At 50.7% G+C, this 20,833-nt stretch overlaps 7 protein-coding genes across 7 annotated transcripts; 4 read left to right on the top strand and 3 right to left on the bottom strand.

The window, feature by feature from the left end:
- Positions 1 to 89: 89 nt before the first annotated feature.
- cwc2 (active spliceosome conformation promoter CWC2) lies at positions 90 to 1,809 on the top strand (the record flags this gene model as incomplete). Its single annotated transcript, XM_057172716.1, has 8 exons — positions 90 to 535; positions 617 to 720; positions 787 to 815; positions 885 to 952; positions 1,008 to 1,132; positions 1,187 to 1,224; positions 1,276 to 1,284; positions 1,354 to 1,809. Coding segments are annotated over 8 exons (1,275 nt in total), but the record flags the coding sequence as incomplete, so codon positions are not given.
- Positions 1,810 to 2,156: 347 nt separating this feature from the next.
- On the bottom strand, positions 2,157 to 8,163 carry cpcC (putative protein kinase (Gcn2); the record flags this gene model as incomplete). The annotated part of the gene is made up of 9 exons (XM_057172715.1): positions 2,157 to 2,455; positions 2,518 to 2,956; positions 3,014 to 3,438; positions 3,494 to 4,505; positions 4,556 to 4,885; positions 4,938 to 6,400; positions 6,457 to 7,021; positions 7,081 to 7,284; positions 7,807 to 8,163. 9 exons carry the CDS (start codon positions 8,161 to 8,163, stop codon positions 2,157 to 2,159), a joined length of 5,094 nt encoding a protein of 1,697 aa, XP_057036618.1.
- A 610-nt stretch (positions 8,164 to 8,773) lies between these two features.
- On the top strand, positions 8,774 to 11,002 carry N7457_001668 (uncharacterized protein; the record flags this gene model as incomplete). The annotated part of the gene is made up of 2 exons (XM_057172714.1): positions 8,774 to 8,819; positions 8,886 to 11,002. The coding sequence occupies 2 exons, from the start codon at positions 8,774 to 8,776 to the stop codon at positions 11,000 to 11,002; spliced, it is 2,163 nt and encodes a 720-aa protein (XP_057036617.1).
- A 602-nt stretch (positions 11,003 to 11,604) lies between these two features.
- Positions 11,605 to 13,146, top strand: N7457_001667 (Amidohydrolase 1; the record flags this gene model as incomplete). Its single annotated transcript, XM_057172713.1, has 2 exons — positions 11,605 to 12,007; positions 12,059 to 13,146. The coding sequence occupies 2 exons, from the start codon at positions 11,605 to 11,607 to the stop codon at positions 13,144 to 13,146; spliced, it is 1,491 nt and encodes a 496-aa protein (XP_057036616.1).
- A 539-nt stretch (positions 13,147 to 13,685) lies between these two features.
- ppt1 (protein serine/threonine phosphatase PPT1) lies at positions 13,686 to 17,365 on the bottom strand (the record flags this gene model as incomplete). Its single annotated transcript, XM_057172712.1, has 8 exons — positions 13,686 to 13,916; positions 13,980 to 14,839; positions 14,914 to 15,026; positions 15,094 to 15,187; positions 15,408 to 16,457; positions 16,506 to 16,941; positions 17,037 to 17,117; positions 17,216 to 17,365. The coding sequence occupies 8 exons, from the start codon at positions 17,363 to 17,365 to the stop codon at positions 13,686 to 13,688; spliced, it is 3,015 nt and encodes a 1,004-aa protein (XP_057036615.1).
- A 317-nt stretch (positions 17,366 to 17,682) lies between these two features.
- Positions 17,683 to 18,269, top strand: spt4 (transcription elongation factor SPT4; the record flags this gene model as incomplete). The annotated part of the gene is made up of 4 exons (XM_057172711.1): positions 17,683 to 17,760; positions 17,819 to 18,016; positions 18,102 to 18,154; positions 18,236 to 18,269. The coding sequence occupies 4 exons, from the start codon at positions 17,683 to 17,685 to the stop codon at positions 18,267 to 18,269; spliced, it is 363 nt and encodes a 120-aa protein (XP_057036614.1).
- Positions 18,270 to 18,804: 535 nt separating this feature from the next.
- On the bottom strand, positions 18,805 to 20,463 carry gatA (4-aminobutyrate transaminase gatA; the record flags this gene model as incomplete). The annotated part of the gene is made up of 4 exons (XM_057172710.1): positions 18,805 to 18,851; positions 18,914 to 20,076; positions 20,128 to 20,163; positions 20,213 to 20,463. 4 exons carry the CDS (start codon positions 20,461 to 20,463, stop codon positions 18,805 to 18,807), a joined length of 1,497 nt encoding a protein of 498 aa, XP_057036613.1.
- Between the last annotated feature and the right edge of the window lie 370 nt (positions 20,464 to 20,833).

Raw genomic sequence — 20,833 nt, 5'->3', positions numbered from 1 at the left:
AATCTTCCTCTGTGCCTCCGGCGATCAAAAACGAAAGCCAGGCGGGCACCCGCCAAGCCTTATGTAAGCGCCTTCTTCGCGACCTCAGCTCCCAAAGCCCTTTTTTTGAAGCTCCAAGCTCGACATTCCTCAACGTCTCCGATAAAACTACAGCCATGGCAGAGGTATCGGTCGCTGAGCCCCAGGCTCCCATTTCCACAAATTCCCCCGAACCGGTTGACACCAATGCCGACGAGATGACCGTGGCGACAACCGTCGCGACGGACGACACACCGCAAGGAGATCAACAACTCCAAACTGTCAAGAAGACCAAGATCATTCGCAGGAAGAAGCGGCCCGCGAGGATACAAGTTGACCCATCGACGATCCAGCGCGAACCCGCGCAGCAACCTGGGTTGGATTACAATATTTGGTATAACAAAAGTGGCGACAACGAAGACAAGTACGGACTCAGTCAGCCGGCGACGAGTCGGTGCAATGTTGCGCGTGACGCTGGATACACTCGCGCTGATCGTGTGCCCGGCTCTTTCTTCTGGTAAGAAGACATACATCGCGGACTTCGGGCATAGCTCTTTCACGGCAACGAACATTTGCTAATCGCTATGGTTTGATCTAGCTTGCATTTCGCTCGAGGTGTCTGCGTGAAAGGCCAAGATTGTGAATACTTACACCGTATACCCACCCTTCACGATATTTTCAATCCAAACATGGATTGTTTTGGTAAATATCACACCCCCAAAATCGCTCTTTGATCGTTCAAAACTGGTGGCTGACTGAAGATCATAGGGCGGGATAAGCACAGCGATTACAAGGAAGTGCGTACAATTTCAAAGTGGTCTCGCGATATCATATCCGGAATTCAATGCTAATACTCCTTGAAATAGGATATGTCTGGTGTGGGTTCGTTCATGCGCCAGAACCGCACAATCTATGTGGGAAGAATCACAGTCTCGTGAGTGTCTTGTACCGAAAAATCTACTTGGTCACTTTATCTAACCTTTATCTAGGGACGATATTGAAGAGGTTGTCTCAAGGCATTTCGCGGAATGGGGCCAGGTAGAGAGAACGCGTGTTCTCACTGGCAGAGGTGTCGCCTTCATAACCTATAGTCACGAAGCCAATGCTCAGTTCGGTGAGTGATTCCTCGAAGAAAAACGAGTGAAAGTCATACTGACTTTAACCCAAGCCTTGGTAGCAATGGGAAATCAAGCTTTGGACCATGAAGTAAGTTTGTTCCTCCAGCAAAAAAAAGGACAAATCACTAACAACGAATAGGAAATCTTAGTAAGTTGATTATATCGATTGCCGCTCACAATAATGGCTTCCTTGGACGTTCAAAACTAACATAGGCAGAACGTGCGCTGGGCTACTGCTGACCCGAACCCCATGGCACAAAAGCGTGAGGCACGTCGGTTAGAAGAGCAGGCTGCCGAGGCCGTGCGCCGGGCTCTTCCCGCAGCTTTTGTAGCAGAGATTGAAGGCCGCGACCCCGAGGCCAAGAAGCGAAAGAAGATCGAAGGAACCTTCGGATTACAGGGTTATGATGTTCCAGACGACGTGTGGCACGCCCGGACACGTCAATTGGAGGATGCAAGCCAGGCTGCCCAGCTAGAGGCACCTGTACAATCGATGATGATTGAGTCTGCTCCTGTTCCGGTGCAGGAGCAACAGCGACAGAGCAACGGTATCTTCTCCAGTTCTGCTGTTGCGGCCCTGCGGGGGCTTAACGGCGGAGTAGTCAGTACACAAGCACCCAAGGCCACCGGTGGCCCCTTAGTCGCCTATGGTAGCGACGACGAGAGTGATTGATTCACGTGCGTTTTGCACAACATCTCCTTCGGCTTTGCTTCATTATGATTGCGAAACTTTTCATGTACAACAGCAACGATACCTCTGACAAAATGTTTATTTCTCTCCATCTCCATACAGAATATTCGTATATCTTCCGGGCGTCATTCATCAGGGTATCACATCCCGAGCACTCGCTAAAACACCACACTGAGAGAGGAGAGCGTCAAATAAAACAGACACACATCCACCCATAAAACCAAATGCAAACCCCATGAGTCCCAATATGGGGCCTATGCATGACTTAAAACTCCCCTCCATCACCCTTCCCCCCAATGAAACCAGTCCAGTCGTAAATTCATTTCTCACTATGGTCCCAGATCGTAGTACACGCAGGAGCCTGTACGGTAATTGTAGATAAAGGCATTCGTGTAGCCTTCTGCGTTATCGCCTGTGCGATTCTCCGTAGCCAAGTCGATGAGCATCTCCTGCACTTGATTGAGATATTTCCGCTCGGTCAGTGGTGCATTCTGGATAACGCTGCGCCAGCTCTCCGCGTCTGAGAGACGCGTGTTCCGGATAGCGTCAAGGACTTCGTCGCGAGTGTCGATCGCAACGATGGGGCCGTTGCGGGCATTTTCGGCTACTTCCCGAGAGGAAAGTAAGGCTAATACAAATTCATATTAGTATCAACATCCGGCAACTGCAGTGGAATTACCAAAAACATACCTGATTCAACGATATTCCTTCGGTTCGACTTCTTGCTTCGATGCTGAGGGACGAGGATGCGCACATCGTTCGCCCGTTCCTGGAACGCGAGGGCGTCCTGTTGGCTGGATTGACGAGATTGGCGGAGATCAGCAGTTCCTTCGCGATGGTGGCGCGCTTGCACTTCTGTTCGAAGCCATGACACCAGTTCTGCGGGACGGAGATCAAATTCTTCCTTGCGCATTAGGCTTCGGACTTTGAAGCCACGCTCTTTGCTGTCTTGCTTGGCAATCACAATCCATCGGTGGTTGGAATCTTTGTATTTTGCCAGCAGCTCTTCGAGGGACGAGGCGTCAACAGCGAGCTCTGCGCTTATATCGTTTGACCAGAGCTCTTCAATTAGTTTGACTCCTGTTGTGCGGAGAACGGTTGCGTCGAAGCTGGCAACAAGTACATCACACTTTGTTTGAATGTCAGCAAATCTGCATCGGACGGGTTGGAAAACAAGATAACTTACTCGACGGGCTGCCCAGTACAAATCCTCACTGGACTCGGAATCTTTTGACGGAGCCTTGGCTTTCAGGTAATGAATCATCGAAGAGCGAAGTCGGTCCGAGCCGAGGTTAAAGCCGACTGCATGCGCTTGAGGTCGATTTGACAGGACATTAGGTGAAAATTCCTGTATCAAACGATCATACCTGCCACCTGCGGCAAACACATCACGTCGTTTGCTATCAAATATACACTGGAACAAAATGCTACCTCGGTAGAATTTGTCATGGACGCTGCTGAGTGGGTTGATGTAGACTTTCCGTTTCACGCCGAAACTCTGCAGATAGGTCATGAGTACGTTCAAACGAGCGAAGATTGGTGAAATCCGCTCTGCGTACTCAGTCCCTTCCATGATATGCTGCAATCTGCGCTGTGTCTCCTTCAAAGAGCCTGTATATTATCCATTAGCATATTGGCTCTGCCCGAAAATCAATATTTGACATACCTCTGAAATCGAATCGAGCAAGATCATCCAATGAAGTTGAAGCAACACCAATTGCCGGAGCCCGCAGTTCACTTCGGATCTTTTGCATGCTATAGCTCCTAACATTCAGCTTACTGATAACTTCCTTGACTTTGGGAATTTGTGTAGGCGTGATGCGACAGAATTCCATGATGAGCTGGAGCAGATCGGAGTGGTTGACAAGGAAGCACATCGGGGTAGATCTTAATGGCGGGAATTCCTCGATGATCTCATCCAAGACCTTGATGACTTCTGCCTCTTTCAAGGCGAGGTCCAGGGTATTGTAGGAGACGATATCGAAGTCAACTTCACGATAAGTTCCCGGTTGGCTGCCATGGGTAGATTCTCTGTAGACTGTGCCAAATGCAAATGTCTTCTCAAGCGAGCGATCCTGTCTTGGTATTGCTCGTGCATTTGGAAGTGTCAAATCAAATGGCAGCTGTAGAAGATTGCCAGATGCATCAAGCACGCGTACTGCGCCGTTATTACCGTTATTATAATGCTGGGATCGAGGGAAGAGCATTTGCCTCGTTGACTCAACAGCACCATGTCGTCGGAATATTGAGGTCAGCTTCTTTTTGACTAAGCCCTGAACAAGTAGCTCGTTCGCACCTGGTACCGCATGCGAGTCTATGTCCCAAGCGATATCTTCAAACTTCTTGGGTGACTGAGAAAATATAGCCGATAGAATCTTCTTGTAGTCAGGTGAATTTGGATCTGACAGTAAATGTACAATAGCCCGTCGGAACGTCTCTTCCTCAATCTGAAGGGGGATCTTTCCACTGGCCAGAAGATCGGAGGCGGTGGGACGTTCGCTCGGGGTATGGCTTAGAAGAGATTCAATGATCTGGCCTTGGAGCAATTTGTCGGATTGCTGGAAGGTAGGTGGAAGAGTGTGATCCTTTTCTCGGATTTGTCGGAGTGTTTGATCACGTTCCATGCCAGTTGGCAGTGGATAGCACATCTCAAAAAAGATAACACCAAGTGAGTACATCTGGAGAGCGTGAGCATATTTGTGGTGCCATTTATATATTCCTTACTTACGTCGACTTTTTCGTTGTAGTGTCCCGAGACAACCGACTTCATCTCCGGCGCCACATAGTAGGTCGTACCCAGACTGCGAGTGAAGTCTCCTTCAAAGTCAGCAGCCGCGGACGAACGCACAGCCGTGGTAAATTGACCACTTGTGGCAAGACCAAAGTCACCAATGCGAGGGTTATTTGCAACATCAATGAAAATATTGTCAGGCTTCAAGTCACGGTGTATTATTCCGTGACTATGAATGTGGCTCAGGCCATCGAGAATTTGCCGGAAGAAACGCCATGAACGCTCATTATCATCGTGCAAATCATCTCTTATGACATCGCGCAAGGTCTGCAGCAATGTTAGCCTGGAATATCGAGTAACCAATCATAACAACACTTACATGCTTCTCGCAATACTCCATCTGGATATAGAGCGTTGTTACAATAGGCCGGGCATGAGAGCCCGATCTTGTTCGGATGAGCTCGATGTCCTCTATACTGCCGTAACTAGTGCCGTAACTAGTGCCAGTGAAAGTGTCTGTGCCATTGGTCTTGTTTCGTTCTGGAGTCTTTGGATGAGTCGGGTCGGATAAAGTTCCGTCATTTTCATCGTCGCTGTCTGATGCGGCAAACTCGATCTTTGGGTAGCCGCTAGAGCTGATGAAATCGAGTCCTCCTGTACTGAAACCGTGGTTGTCCTGGCTAGCGAACGAATCACCTTCGGTGGAGGACATTGCCTCTTCTTCGATATGATTGAAGTCCTCTTCAAGCCAGGCAGTATAGTACCGGACAACATACGAATGATTCAGTCGGGAGAGCAACATGGTTTCAGATAGCGTATCTTTCAGTGCCGCAGCTGATGTTTGAGAAATCTTCTTAATTGCATATAACCGACCATCAAGCTTGTTCCGGGCTTTCACTACCTGTCCGAATCCGCCACGGCCCAGCTGGCCTGCCTCATCGAAGTCTTGGTGGTATCGTGAAAAGGCCGGCATACCTCCAAAAGAGTCTAGCCGCGGCCGCCTCTGCAGCGACACAGATCCCGATGCTCTTTCTCGCATCTTCAACGGCGCATCAACCCGGAAAAATTCAGACGGTTGGAGTTGGAAAGCAGTTGGGCGCTTCCTGGGATCTGGACGGAAGAATTCGCAAAGCAAATCTTGCAGGGGTGGTGAGAGCCCCATGGAGACCATCAACTGGTTCGCAGAGGTATATCGAAGGAGGATATCCTTTCCAAAGCCCATCTGAAGCAGCACAATTCCAAGGTCCCAAACATCGGTCTTCATAGATGGTGGGCTCTCCTCCGTCAACTCTGGGGGTGTCCACAGTGGTGATTTCGACGCTGCCAAAGAGGGATTTCCATAACAAGAGTCAGGCAAAGCCTCTTCAACACTAGATTGTAGCTTTACGATAGTTTCTCCAGAGGGATTTCGGAAGAGGAACACTCGGCCGCAATGAATGTTTCCATGCACAAACCCGCTGCGGTGATAAAATTCCAAAGCCTCGAGCAATTGAATCATCCAGCCGCGAAGCATGTCGACGGCCACGGTCCCCACAATATCAAGAAGCTCGGAAAGGGAACCTTTGTTTGAATACTCGAAAAGTGCAAGGACAGTCCAGGAATCATCGGGTGAGTCGAAGTGGCCAAGTGGGCGATTGATTTTGAAACCCACGAATTCAACCAGATTAGGGTGTCGCAAACGCTTAATGCCCTCCAACTTATCCTCACTGGTACGCATCTGCTCTCGGAATGTCACTCCTTCAGAGCTCTGTTCGCTAACGCAAATTTCCTTCAGAACGAGCAGTGGGACGTGGCATCGGTGCTCAGGCGCAATAGGCCTGACAGTGAACGTCTTTTTCCCTGCTTGCTTTGCAACAGGGTTTTGCCATGAATGGCGCGGAAGACCAGTGGCTGTTCACCGGCGTCATTGATGACAAGAGGGGGATCAAAGGAGATGGCGCCTGGGGTATTTTCCACAAGCTCATCGACATCACTTGAATCCGCACCACCAGTTCGACTCTTTCGTCTCAAAATGCGAGCTTTATTCCGCTGTCGCATCTTGTCTTGGAGCATTTCTTGCAATGCGCGCTCTTCTTCGGCAGCCGCAGCTTGCTGTTTGCGAATTTCCTCTTGCTTTTCCAGGTCTGCGCGTTGAAGGGCAGCCGCCTCTTGCTCCATACGCTCCTCTTCAAGACTCGGTAAATCTTTATCCTGTGCTTGTGCCTGAGCAACATCTTCCAAAACATCTTGAATGGACACCGCTAGCTCATAAATCATTTCACTTCCAAGTAAAGATTTCGGCTTGTTGCGGAGAATGTCCTGTATTCTGGAACGCGCGCCATCGCGAAAGCCATCGAGGTTCCCCGGCGAGAGATTAGGGACTGTTTTAGGGTATGTAGCAGGTAGTTCAACTAATAGAATGAGTAGTATGTCTGGATTCGAGGAGGATCGCAAATGGAGCTTGAATGTCACATCGGAGGATTGCTGGAACGCACGGGTTAGTGACCACGGGCCCGCACAGCCCACGCGGAAATTGCACCCACCTGCCAGGCCGACCGCCTGTTTTCGACTTCTTCAAAGTCTTCACCATATATTGAGCGCAGAGCCTCGGCCTCTGTCTGGTGGATTTCTCGATAATTTGTTGTTTTTATGGGGGACGTCGCGGAGGATTCGGGGGTTGGGTTTTTCTGGCGGGAGGGCTTCTTCCTCTGTTTGGGAGACATCGCGGGGCGTGGCGAGAGCTCGCCCTACATGCGACCCTGAGCGTCGTACGGCATTGGGGGCTGGTGATAGATGTGTAAATGGTTATGGATGGTGAAGAAAGAATTGGGCAGTCTTTTTTTTCCTCGAGCCTAGAATAAACAGGCGGTCAGATCACACGCCCTTCCATTAATAGAGTGGAGATGCTTAGTATAAATGACGCCCCGTTGGTTTGACGGTGGATTTGTAGGTTTACTTTTTATAGAGCGCTTAAATTGAATTGCATGGTATGGTTATTTCACGTCGTGGCTACCTCGAAGTTCGTTGAGGATCCTGTTAAACATTGAACTTGGGATTGAAACTATAGGTCAAGCCGAGCAACCTTTGTCCCTGCCCAATAGTGGACCCGGATTTCATGAGCTGGTGAGCTGCTGAGTTGGCATACCCCGAGGCGAGTGGCAATTATTGTCACCGCAATAGTCGATCATTCAACGCGTTCGGTTGTGCCGGCTTTGTTCCAAGTGCGACGCTCACGTACGGTCAAGGACGCCGAGCAACAAGCTACCAACCACGGCAAGCATTGGCGCATAGCCCCAGTGATTCCACTGTCCCTCGCCATAGGTCCAACAAATGAACCCGTCTGCAAATGCAACGCTGCTAGCGGCAATCAAGATCCAACCTAGGGTAGAATGGGTACCAAAGTACGAAGCTGTATAGATGGCAGCCCCCATGAAGATGTCCCGGACCCCATAGATGGCCATTAGACTATCGACCATCTGCTTGTCCAGTGCAGAGCTAGGCGGCTGGAACTCGAAGAAACTGAGGGCATGGTCCGGACGTAGGATGGCGTTGACGCCGAATCCGATCCATATGGTTGCAATGACGCTGGCAGCCACGCGGAGAATACCCGAATTGGAAAGAGGCATAGTGTTGTACTAAGATAGACCTATGTTTGTCGTTTGCGTGGTATCGTGACAGCCACTTGAGGTCTTCGGGCACATGAGCGCTGCGAGGGACGTCCCACGGAGTACTATACTTCGAAACTATGGGAAAACATATGAGCAAGCAATCAGTCCTTATAAACGGACACGAAGTTTGAAATCGGTGGACGTGTAGAAAGCATATTTGTAAGATGCGGTACGAGAAGCCAATGGATTGGTCCAAATCGCAAGGCTGGGAGGCGACGAGATGTCTAGATGTCTCTCACGTCAAGTCCCATTCGTTGACGGGTGGCTCGTACTATGTACGGGGAGTACACGTGCATCTGATATGATGGGGACAACCAGCGTAGACAGAACTGTGCCTCCCCCCAGCAACCGAGTTCGATGCCTTTCGGGTTAATAGAGGAGCAAACTCCAGTTCTAGACCAATTGTAAAAAGTCCTGGGCCGAAAGAGCGGTGCCAAGAGTAAACAGCGCCGTTGAAGCCGAACACGAGCTTATCGATAAAGTTGATCGGCGCTTCTGCTTTTTCCGACCGCGCGAACCGTAAACATTGAATTCACCTTTGTTTGGATTTCTTTCAACTCGAGTCAAAATGCTAGACTGGATGAAGGGGAATGAGCAGGGCACACAGGCTGCAGGTTGGTCTATGGTCTTTCCCTTGAATCCTTGACGTTCTCGTACTAACAACGCGATGCCGCCTACAGATGATTCCAAGCTGCTAGAGCCCCCTGAGACCCCAGGTCATGTTTTTGCCATTCGTGCCTTCAAAAGTGCTCTGTTTGGCACCCCAGGAGGCGAGGATGACGAAAAAAACGCGTCTGAGAAACAATCCGGCCATCAACGAAGCAAGAGTGACACCATAAAACTACCGCCGCCGGAGACCAAGACCGACACCAAATCAACCAGTGAGGACGCGAACTATAATCCTACCGGATCCCCTACGAAAAGCATCCTTGTCACGCCCGGTACAGCTCTGCGTCGCAAGACAGTTTCGTTCGGTGAAAGTGTCATCGACAATGAGGGGAAGCGACCTGGCTCCGCCAGTAAACCAGCCAAAACCCCACCAAATCCTTCAGGAACTATTAGTTCCCAGTGGATGTCCGGGTCCTCGGATGGAAGCGGCAAGCCGAGGAGCAAACTCACCCAAACTCTCATGGATGCACGCGACAACGCGGCCAAGAACTCCGAGTCGGCCAAGTCTGGAGAAAGCACAGGAGAAGCGAAACCGGAAATCGCTTCGACGTCGAAGGATATTGTCGACAATGAAGACATCACCAGCAACCTGGAGGATCCGCACTCGGAGTCGGGCAAATACTGGAAAACCGAATTCGATAATTACCGTGCAAGGACCAATCGAGAGATCAAGAAATTGATCCATTACCGGTGTATTGCCAAATCCTACGCTCGCAAGAAGGATTCGGAGGCTTTGCGGCTGGCCGACAAGCTGAAAGAAGAAGAGCAAAAGGTCGCCGAGATGGAGAGGCAGGTATCACGACTTGCTTCTTCCATGGTTGGTGAGGGATCAATACGCGATAAGGAGAATCTGGTCCAGGACTTGACTAAACAAACCGCTCTTGCATTGCAGTACAAGCAGCAAGTCACCTCGTTGCGCAACGCCTTGGAAAAACATGACGTCGTCAGCGACACAGCAAACATTACACAGGAGAAGAAGGAAGAACCGCCTTCGCGTGCCCCTGCAGATGAGCTCCTCAAAGCACAGCGGGAATTGAAAGAAGCCAATGCTAAAATTGAGGAAATGCAACGCCAACAGTCCGAACTGAGCACGCTCCAAGACCTCGCGCAGAGCTCGGAAAAGAAAGCCAAGGCGCTTGAGGAAGAAAACAACACCCTCAAGCAAACGCTTGCGCGAGTAAAGCAGGAAATGTCCCGATACGAAGGTCGGCGAAAGGACAAGGAAACAAGGCTGAAACAGAGAGAGTCGAGATTGGAACAACGAATCCAGGAATACAGAGAAAAACTCAAGACGGTCTCCCAAGAGCACCGTGCATCTGAGGAGAATTTGAGGAATGCTTCCGACGCAGAGCGTCGCCACATGCAGAAACAAATCGATCTTCTGAAGCTGCGGCTTGGCTCTACCGAACGCTTCCCAGCACTGCCCTCTACTGAGCGGCAATTCTTGAGTCCTCGCAAGGACCACATAGATATACAGGCGTTGGACTTTGCCGATGAGGATTTCGCGGGGCCAGATCTTGAGAAGCCAGAAGAAGAACTCACCGATGAGATCGAACCACCCCCGAGCCCGAGCCCACGGTCCAAAGTACGCGATTCTCGACCTGCCTTGCGCAATGCCACATTGAGTACACTTGGCACGAGACTTAACGCTCGAGCCATGGCCGCAGACGACGATGAAGTGACGCATTATCTAAATGAAATCCTTCTACCGAAGCCCCGGAATGAGTCACATAACACTGTGTTGGATCAAGTTCCTCCTTCATCGCCTCCCGATATTTCGGCCCTGAAATCACTGAATCGCACGTTCTCAAGACGCCGACTCGGTGACGGCCAGCGGCCATATCGAACCTTGAACGTCCCTGCGGATGATGACACGCGTCTCAGCAACCGACAGGCACAACGTGAACGAACCCATATTAAATCTACCCTCGATTCAATCTCGGGCCTTCCATCTCGCAGTCGGTATCAAGGGTATACACTCTCGGCAGGCGAACGTGCGGGTAAGCGGTACGGATTAGCTGATGTGCAGCGTGAAGCTCTCAGTCCTGAACGAATTGCCGCGGCCAAGTCACGGCTCAGGCAAAAGGAGAATCGCAAAGCTAAAGCCCTTGGAAAGGAGAATGTATGATGTCTTTAGCTGTGCGAGATGACGCTAATTGGCTCTATGTTACAATTTTTCTGATTTGGAAATACGCAGATTGTTATTGGGGCGTGACGGAATGGTGTTCAGGTACATAAGCGTTACTCTTTTTTCTCTTAGCCACTGATCTACATTTTTAGCGTCAATTAATTGTTGGATTATTCCTGGCCTGTGAAGCTTAGGATGTTTGTAGGCACTCATCCCAGGCTCCACATGCTCTTTATGTGTTATGCTCCTTAGATCGTGTAAACATCAGATTACGCTGGCCCCCGTGATATCAGTCCGAATCTGGTGTCTAGGATCTTACTCGCAGCATAACCCCTGTTCATTTCTAACACCAGTTGGGCAACTATTCCTTCTGCCATATATACCACACTGACGACCTCGCTTTTTTCAAAAAGCACTTAGTTCCTCATAAAACACTTTGATTCACCTAATCTCGGACACGGAACCTCGGGGGTCTTAATTCCTAACTCCGTGAACTGCGCGAGAACAACCATTATATATTGGGCTCGATTCTCTATAAATATCTATATGGGACCAGATTAAAACCCTTCATATCATCTCTTCCAATTCCTCAATTTCTCTAAATGACATCCAAAATTCTTTTAAAGGGCGGTACTCTTCTAGTACATGATGCCGCCGAAAGGGTGATTCCCCGCCGAGTCGATCTTCTACTCGATGGAAATTCCATTATCAAGATCGAGGAAGACATCGATATCAACGAAGCAAGCGTTGAAGTCATTGATTGCAAGGGTAAACTGGTATCACCCGGCTTCATCAGCACCCACCATCACCTATGGCAAACCCAGCTAAAAGGCCAACACGGCAATCACACTCTGTTGGAATATATGCCATCCGGCAATTTCATTGGCTCGCTCTATTCCACCGAAGATGCCTTCTGGGGAGAACTGAGTGGTGCAATGGAAGCCATCGATGCTGGCACAACATCAGTGGTCGATCATTCAAGCCTCAATATAGGCCCCGAATACCGTAAGAAACCCGTATCCTTGCTTTACTCTCGTCGATACTGAGATCTGGCAGCACCGACTTTGATCAATGCCTTGGTAACTTCTGGTCTACGAGCTGTGTATTGTCAATGTCCCCCGCGGAAGAGTCCAGAAGACGATCCTCTGAACGTCGTGGATGACTATATCCCGACATCCTCCCTCCGCACTTGGAAAAAACTTGCAGGAATGGCTCCGTTCGCTGACGGACGAGTTCAGCTTGGTTTTGCGGTGGATAACCTCTACCTACTCACGAGTCAATTACAGGAACTCTACACCGGGCTTCGATCGATGAACGCAAAGATCATCACGTCACATGCCGCAGCAGGAAAAGCGTTTGGCGGTGCTCCGTCTGTTGTGCAACTTCTCAATAACGCCGGTTTACTTGGTCCCGATATTCTCATCTCGCATGGCAATTTTCCGAAGGATGGCGATGCCCGCCTTTTGGCCACGCACGGCGCCTCTGTGTCTTCAACGCCAAACACAGAGCTCCAAATGGGTTGTCCGCCTGTAGCCTTGATACCTGAATTTCGATCACTGGCGAGTCTAGGAGTGGACTGTCACAGCTGGGGCAGCGGCTTTATGCCTGGACAGATGCGTCTGTTGCTTCAGCATGCCCGAACGGAGCATGCGGCGAAATTGGAGGGGAAATGGAGTCGCCATGTTGGACCTACCGTGGAACAGGTTTTCAATCTGGGTACTATTAGTGGTGCTCGGTCGATGGGAATGGCTGGTGAAATCGGTCAGATCAAAGTCGGAGCCAAAGCGGATTTGGTCATCTTCGACACGACGAGTCCATCGATGTTGGTGGCTGCGCAGGAGGACCCGGTTTCCGCTATTGTTCTACATTCCAGTGAGAGGGATGTTGACACCGTCATTGTGGATGGCGTCGTGAGGAAGAAACGAGGGAAACTGTTGCCCGTTACCATCTCTGACGTTCCTGCGCCTGCTCCAAGCCTCACCTTTGCTCGTCGGCAACTTGAATGGATTGACATTATGAACGCGGTACTGGACAGCCGCAAAAGGATCAAAGAGAAAGCACGAGGAATCGATTTCAGAGTGGCCGAAGAAAGGCTCATCGATGCGTTCCACATGGATCGAAGCACCATGTATGAGACAGTCTAATGTATCAAAACATGAACTACTAGAAATTCCAACTCTCCACTCAATTACTCCCAACTCCACGGATTCTACTCCGTACTCCGTATGGTCTATCAGAGATCCGACCCCCGTTGATTGCCCATGATATCAGCGGCGTCTCCCCGCAAAAGCAAACTGCCCAGGTGGAGACCCCCAGTTTTTACCTTGATGTGTCAGGCCTTCCCAAAGGGTGTACTGCGAAATATGATAAACATGGGCGAGATAACACCGGGAGAGTGCAAATTCCAGATGGTTATAGTATGAACAATGCAGCTGGTGGGACATCCAAGCCGATGGCTAGAACTGTGGTGTCCCTTATGGCAAGCTTCTTTACTTCTCTAGTCATTTGAAGGAAATTAGTGCGGACGTATGATTATTACATTATATGACAAATTGATTCATAATCTAGATTGCGTATTAATCTCTCTTTCTTCCCCTAGATCATCCATCTCCATGTAGGCGTGTTCATCTAATGTGCAAGATTTAGAAGTCTAGCGTATCCATGCGCAATGCCTAATGTACTCTCACGCCTTGCCGTCAGAAAGCGACACGACAGCCCACTTTCCACTCCAGGCCCACTTTCGGGACTCGGAGCCGCCACCTCCAGGCAGTGCGCGAAGCTTCTCGTCCTCGCCGGCGGGGAGACCGACAACGGTATCAGCCTTGCAAGTGCGGAAGGCTAGAACACGGATACCAGATTTGGGGCCTAGCGGGCCGATGGCTTCTGTGAAAGGGGTGGTGGGATCCCATTCCCCCTAGATATCGTTAGTAAAAAAAGGATTCGTAACTACAGAACGAAAAACAAAAGAATGACTTACATCGTTGACCAACTTCCGATAGTTCAAGTCGCCCTTGAACAAGACAAGCTCGCTCTCCTTCAGGTCTTCAAACAGTTCCGGGGCATCGTGTGGCATGCGCCAGTAGCCGCCCTGGGTAGTCCAGAACGCATGCGGGCGCAGGATCAACTTACCGTCCTGGTGGAACTGGCTCCACTGTTCGAAGAGGAATTTCACATTGGAAATCTCTTGCTCGGAAAGAGGAGGGAAAGTCTTTCCCGAATCATCGGCTGCTGTGTAGAATGTCTGAGGGTCGATCATGCTGTTAAGAAGATCGGAGAAGTCCTTTGGTGTGACATCTGACACAAACCAGGGCAGACGCTTGGGGTGGAGTACGACACTAGTCGCAAGTCCGGTGGACAGCAAGTATCCACCGAGGATTAGGTCGACGAATAGCTCGAATCCGGAATTGTCTAAAACAATGTCCACACGGCGCTCGCCATCCTTCTTCTCCTTGCGCGCCTTCTGCATAGCCTCGAACGCGGCGTCAAGGTCGTTGACGATGATGTTCTTTTGGGACGCTTTGCGTGCCTCAGAGCCTTGGAGCTTTTGAATATCCTCGTAGGTGAGGGATGTCAAAAGTGACAGATCGGTGGCATTACCCCACAGACAGATCTCGCACATCTCTGAGAAGAGAAGCTTCTCGGCCTGCTCAATTTCCTCTGGGGACTTGCTATCTCTTCCTTTTCCTGACTCTGCTTCCAGAGCTAATTCACGGTATCGCGCAGCGAGCTCTAGGACGGCGGGACGGGATGACTTGAATGTATCCATCTTTTGGCGGGCAAACACATCATAGCCCTTCCAGTGCTTGGATAGCGCAAAAAGAGCTTCCATGCGGCGGTCTGTGATAGGTATCCGTCAGTATTGTCGTACATTTTCGATTTTGGTTCTGGTTGGAATAGGCCATTTGACATACAAAGATAACACTCTGAGTAAAGCCAAGCCACATCGTGCCAGTGGGGGTTTCCGCGCTCCTCCAGCTCCTTGTTATACGAGGCGATGTCTGGGTGTCCGTCATTGTCTATGGGACTAGCAGCAAATTATATGTCAGCAAAGCAGTCCTTATAGTTCTAGTGTATGTTCTGAAATGACTGACGTAAGTTGGCGGTTGTGCTGAAGCTCATATTTCAACTTGGCGAGGTTGGCAATGATGCCCTTGCCTTCAGTGGCCTTCTCGTCGTCGCTGACACCTAAAACACTGCGGTGAAGGTCATCAATGGCGCCAGTCTACAGCCGTCAAGAACAATCAGCAATTGATCCCCGAGCTATCCATTGTCCGGCGTATGCTCACGATGATAACGGGCCAGCGCTCGTTGGCCGAGATCGAGGCGAAGCTCGTCTTATCGGATGTGGAATATTGGGCTGTTCGGATTAGTTTGGCGTATTGCATAGCGAAGCAATAACACTTACGGGTCTTAGGATCAAATTCCATGGCTGCTTCTTGATCTGCAAAGAGTATATTTGGGCCGAGGACAAAAAGATGTCCAAGTGGCAGAATCGAGGGGGAAGCGCGGGGCAAAAGCGGTGTGAAGTATACAGGTGGCGACGTCAGAGCTACGGGGAATACATCATTCGTGCACATAAATACATTTAGAACTCTAGATCTCTTGGCAACGCCTCGCTTGAAAATCATATATGCCATTACATTCCCGAAAGAATGGAGTTGTTGGCGTAAGCCTGGGATAGTTAGCTGGTAGAACGAGGTTATTATAGATGTTTCGAGGCTTACCATTGGTTTGATATCAGGGTGAGGCACTGCCTCGAAGACTTCGTATGCAAGTTTAAGTTCAGGTCCGATGTTGATATAGGCACCCTTGTTCTCGGTCGAGTCGCAGTACCTGGGAGCGGAGAAGACGGTAATACAACGGCCGTCGTGTTCGACCTCGTAACCGCCCATCCGCACCTCGTGAGAACGAATGATAGCCTCCAGGCCGTTGTTTTCACAGAAGCGCTTGGTCACATCGGGACCGAATTGGAGGCCGACACCACGCTTGCTAGGGCCACGGCCCTCCTCGGTCTGTGGATCGGTCCAAAGCATCTCCATCATCAGACCTGCTTGGCCGGGCTGTCTTTGATTGTGGCGGTTAAGCTTGCGGATATCGTCCAACTTGATCTTGTCGTCGGAGAAGAGACCACCGTGGAGGACAAGGTACTTGTCACCAATCAAAGTGGCCAAGGGCAGGGCAGAGAAGGACTCGGAGAACACCTTGAAGACCCGCTCGTTATACTTGGCCTTACATTCACCCTCGAACCCGTAGACCTTATTCATATCATCCGTCTCGTGGTTTCCACGGTTCAGGAACAGACCGTTGGGGCGCAACCACTTGTAGGCATAAAGCAAAAGTGCGATCTCACAAGACCAGGAGCCACGGTCAACGAAATCACCGTTGAAGAGGTAAGCGTGAGTATCAGAGGGAGCACCGTTTCGTCGGAAGATCTCAAGCAAATCGAAGTATTGGCCTGTTCAATCAGCAACTACCCGTCCCATCGAAGATAGGCGATACATACCGTGTGTATCACCGCAAACTGTCAATTTCTTGCCCGCTTCCACGCCAATTTCCACCATTGTAGGCTCGTTGTAAACAAGCTCTTTCACAGCCTTGATGATCTGGAAGACATACTTGCGGTGGATATTCTTTCCATCCTTAAAGCGTTGGATCATATCATCAATGAACTCCTGCGTCATCTCCTGGCCAAGGCGCACACCATCATAGTTGTCTTCGACGTTGATAGCATCGATATCTAAATCCGCAAAGGCAGAAGGTGGGTCCGAGACCTCAATGGCGCGCTCGAACTCTATACGGCGAACGAGTTTCTCGCACTCGGCGGTCTTCAATTTGGCATTCTGGTTGCCCGGTTCACGTCGGACCACAGCCCTGAAATCCTTCAAGGCCTCCTTGTAGCTTAGAATGGCGGTATTGGCGAGCGCGCGTCTCCAGTATGCCTGTGGTAAACCAGAGTTTAGAATACCTCATCCTCACAATGTCTGCCTCCGCAGGCGCAAGTTGTCGCTCCTGCCGGCAAAGAATACCGACTAACCTTCACATAGTTGGGATCCAATTCGATTGCCTTGGTGGCGTCCGAAATAGCAAATCCAAAAGCCTCGAGTTTAATTTGAGCCTATAAGATCAAACGAACGAAAATTGTTAGCTATGCTAATTGAAGCCAGTGTGCACGCGACTCTTGAGAGCGTGCCGCTATGATCGTCGGAAACGCACCTGGGCCCGGTTGCAGAAGAAGGACGGGTCCTTGTCATATTTGGCAATAGCCTGGTTATAAAAGTCGACCGCGACAGGCCAGTCGTGCTGAGCAAAGGCCTTGTTGCCCTGCAACTTGAGCGCAGTGGCTGCCTCTTGGTCGGTAGCCATTATGTGGGCGGAGAGAAAATGCGAGGGGTACGAGAGGACGATCCGTGCGAAGGACGCGGAGGAGGTAACTATACGAAGTGGAAGAGCAAGATGAAAAATCCGAATAGATCCAAAACCCTCCGAATCCACTCAGATAGTAAGAGAGAAGAGAAAAGACAAAAGCGTGGTGAGAAGGGAAGGGAAAAAAAAGAAGGGAGTCTCGTTCCTGGTTCTCCCATGTTCTTTTTCCCCGATCGTAACGGGCCTTGGCACCCAGACTTGACGGCTCACTTTCTCATTCATAGCTTTCTATCTCTCTCGTATCCCCAAATTACAACATGTCTTTCTACGCCCCTCCAAACCAGCAGCGCACCCTGCGCGCCTGCATGGTCTGCTCTGTTGTCCAGATTCACAATGTAAGAGCTGTTCCATCCCCCTCCGTGCTGCGACTTGCTCTGACGCCGACTGCTCTAGAAATTCATGCGTGAAGGCTGCCCGAACTGCGAAAGCACCCTGCAGCTCCGTGGAAATAACGATGCTATTCAGGAGTGCACATCGCAAGTCTTCGAGGGACTTATCGCTGTCCGGGACCCTGCTGCAAGCTGGGTCGCTCGGTGGCAGCGACTGGATAACTACGTGCCGGGGACATATGCGACCAAGGTCACAGGGACGGTAAGTCCATATCTGCTTCTTGAGGAGATTACACTCTCCCAGCCCTTGTTCGGCACATGATGGCTAACTCGTGCTTCGTTCACAGCTCCCGGAATACATCATCAACAGTCTAGAGGACTCCGGCATTAAATATGTCCCGTACGTGCTACCTGAAATACTCCATCGACCGTTTCCGAGGCTATATTCTTTCTCTCCGGTACTAACACTTTCTGGTTCTAGTCGAGACGGAAGCACTGGCGAAGAAGATGCATAGAGCAGCTACCCTTGAGTCTTTAGCGCTACATGAACCCACCCTTGCCCATACAATCTTGGTCGTGGATACCCCTACGGCGCATATACTATTGAATCGATCGAGATATGCGGATGGAGGGTGGTTTCGACAATTTTGCTGGTCGTTCGGAGTTCGGTTGGGAAGCATTGCCCAGTTTTCATGTTATTTGTTGGATTAAAAGAGCATAACACAGCAGATATTGCTTGGTTCTCAGGAGTTTACAGTTCGGATTCCTCTATCGGGGGAATATAGAAAAATACGAAGTCATTTGCAGTGCAGTTATCTCTACAGCGGTGCGAATGGTTCATTTTGGAGTCATTATTTCAATTGACTAGCGAAATGTCTGAGAATATACATCCAAGGATGTCCTTTTTGTGGTGACATAAAGTCCCAGCAGCAAAGGTGAGAAACTGCCCAATCTAAATATAGAAAACAAAAAAACGCTCATGAACCAATTTAAAAACGCCCGGCCTTTTTTCAACGGCCATATTCCAGAAATGATACAACCGACTCTTGTTTAGAGGGCCTGGATGATCTGCTCGATCTTCTCGAGGAGGATATCGGCTGTAAGGGAAAGATATATCAGTAAATGGTTTCTCGCGGAGGGAAGGGAAAGTGAAACATACCGTGGTGCTTCTGGAAGACCAGCATGGGGCGCAGACGGACAGCAGCGACGCCACTGCCACCGATGTTGACACCGAATGACTTGGCCTTGGCGACGAGCTGGTCACGCTTGGGGGTGTCCCAGGCGATGAAGGTACCCTGGTTCTTGCCACGGAGGTTCTGGAAGTGCTCGGGGTACTTCTCAGCGAGGCGAGCAAGACCACCGTAGAGGTAATCACCAGTGGTGGCAGTGTTCTCAACGAGGTTGAGACGCTCGATCTCGTCGATGATGCCGCGGAAGATCAGAGCGCGAGCTGGGTCACCCATCCAGGTGTTGAACTGGCGGTAGGGCTTGTTGGGGCGCAGAGCAGGGTTGCCATAGTAGTAACCGGCGGCCTGGGCCTTCTTGGAGAAGGTGACCATGTCGGGAGGAGAGGAGAGGTTCCAGTGGTCGTGGGCCCAGAACTTACCAGTAGCACCGACACCAGTCTGCACCTCGTCGACGATGAAGAGGACCTTGTTGCGCGTGGTGATGTCACGGAGACCCTGGAAGAAGGCGGGCGAGGCGTGGTTGTCACCACCCTCGGACTGGATGGGCTCGACCATGACAGCAGCAACGGGGTTGTGGAACTCCTTGATGAGGCGCTCAACCTCAGCCAGGCAGCGCTGCTCCTCGGCGGCGTTCTCCTGGACGTTGTCCTCAAGCGGGTACTTGAGCTTGGGGAAAGTGGCCTGGGGCCAATCGAAGGCAGGGATATCCAGCTTGTGAATGGCCTTGCTGCGGGTGGTGGACAGAGATCCAAAGAGACGGCCGTGGAAGGCAGACTTGAAGGAGAGAATGGACAGCTGGGGAGATCCAGGGCCCTGGTTGTTCATGGTGGAAAGCAACTCCTCCTCGGTGAACTCGACATCGGGACCACCACGCTGCAGCTGACGGTAGTACATGAAAGCGGCCTTGTAGGCGGTCTCGTTGGCATCAGAGCCGGCCATGGCGGTGAATACCTGGTTCAGACCCTTGGGGGAAGCGCGGAGGAGTCCAGTCTTGAGGATGTGAGCCCACTCGGAGGAGGGGAAGTTGCCCAGGGCGGGACGGTTGATCAAGGCAGAGGCCATCTCGGGTGAGGCGGCAACCTTTTGGAGGTGGGGGTTATTGTATCCAACAGGAATGGAAGCAATTTGAGCATACCTGATACGGTCAGATCATAACGTTCCAATTGAATTGTTGTTGGTGACTTACACATCAAGGAGCTTGTTTCCATCGAGATCAGCGATGCTATAGTGGCGTTAGTCAAGCTTTAATGACGGGTTGGGATCCTCCATACTAGTTTCCGACGGACTGGTAGTAGTCAGTCAGCATGTTCAAGCTGCGAACATCGAAGACCTCGTCGAGCTCGGCGGCGGCAGCCTGGTTCTTGGGTCCGGGGAAGGGGCCGGATATGGAGGGGGCGCTGGGCTCATTGGGGAAGTAAGACTTCTCAGCTGCACGAAGACCGGCAGTGGTAGAGAGAGCACGAGCTGCCGGAAGGCGAGCTGCGGAGCGCAGCCGCGTGCTAGCACGGAAAACCGAAGACATTGTGATTTTGATGTACTGGGAGGTAGAGGGAATAGTGCGGAGAGAGGATAGCAATTGAGGGAGCTATCCAATGTAAGAAAAGCAAAGACCCTGGGTGATCAATGTAGTCAGGGGGGTAGAGAGCAGTAGGTTTACGAAATAAAACAGAAGAGAACACGAACAGGCGCGGGGTGACTTTATACCAGGTCTACTCGGAGTATGTTATCGGCCTTATCCTGTAGCTCAAGAGCTTCTCCCCGCGTCGATTGCTTTTGTCTCGGCGCCATTGACCAATCACGAGCTCGCCTCAACAGCGAAACGCCGAGTGACCGATGGAGTATCTGGACGAATCGAGAAGGTGTACGCCGGTGGATTCTTGGTCGAATCGATA

Source organism: Penicillium paradoxum (assembly GCF_028828445.1).
Source record: "Penicillium paradoxum strain IBT 22861 chromosome Unknown utg000002l_segment0_segment0, whole genome shotgun sequence".
In the NCBI taxonomy this organism is placed as follows: Eukaryota; Fungi; Ascomycota; class Eurotiomycetes; order Eurotiales; family Aspergillaceae; genus Penicillium; species Penicillium paradoxum.
Note: the sequence above shows the minus strand (reverse complement) of the source record. Positions and strands in the feature narration are given on the sequence as shown.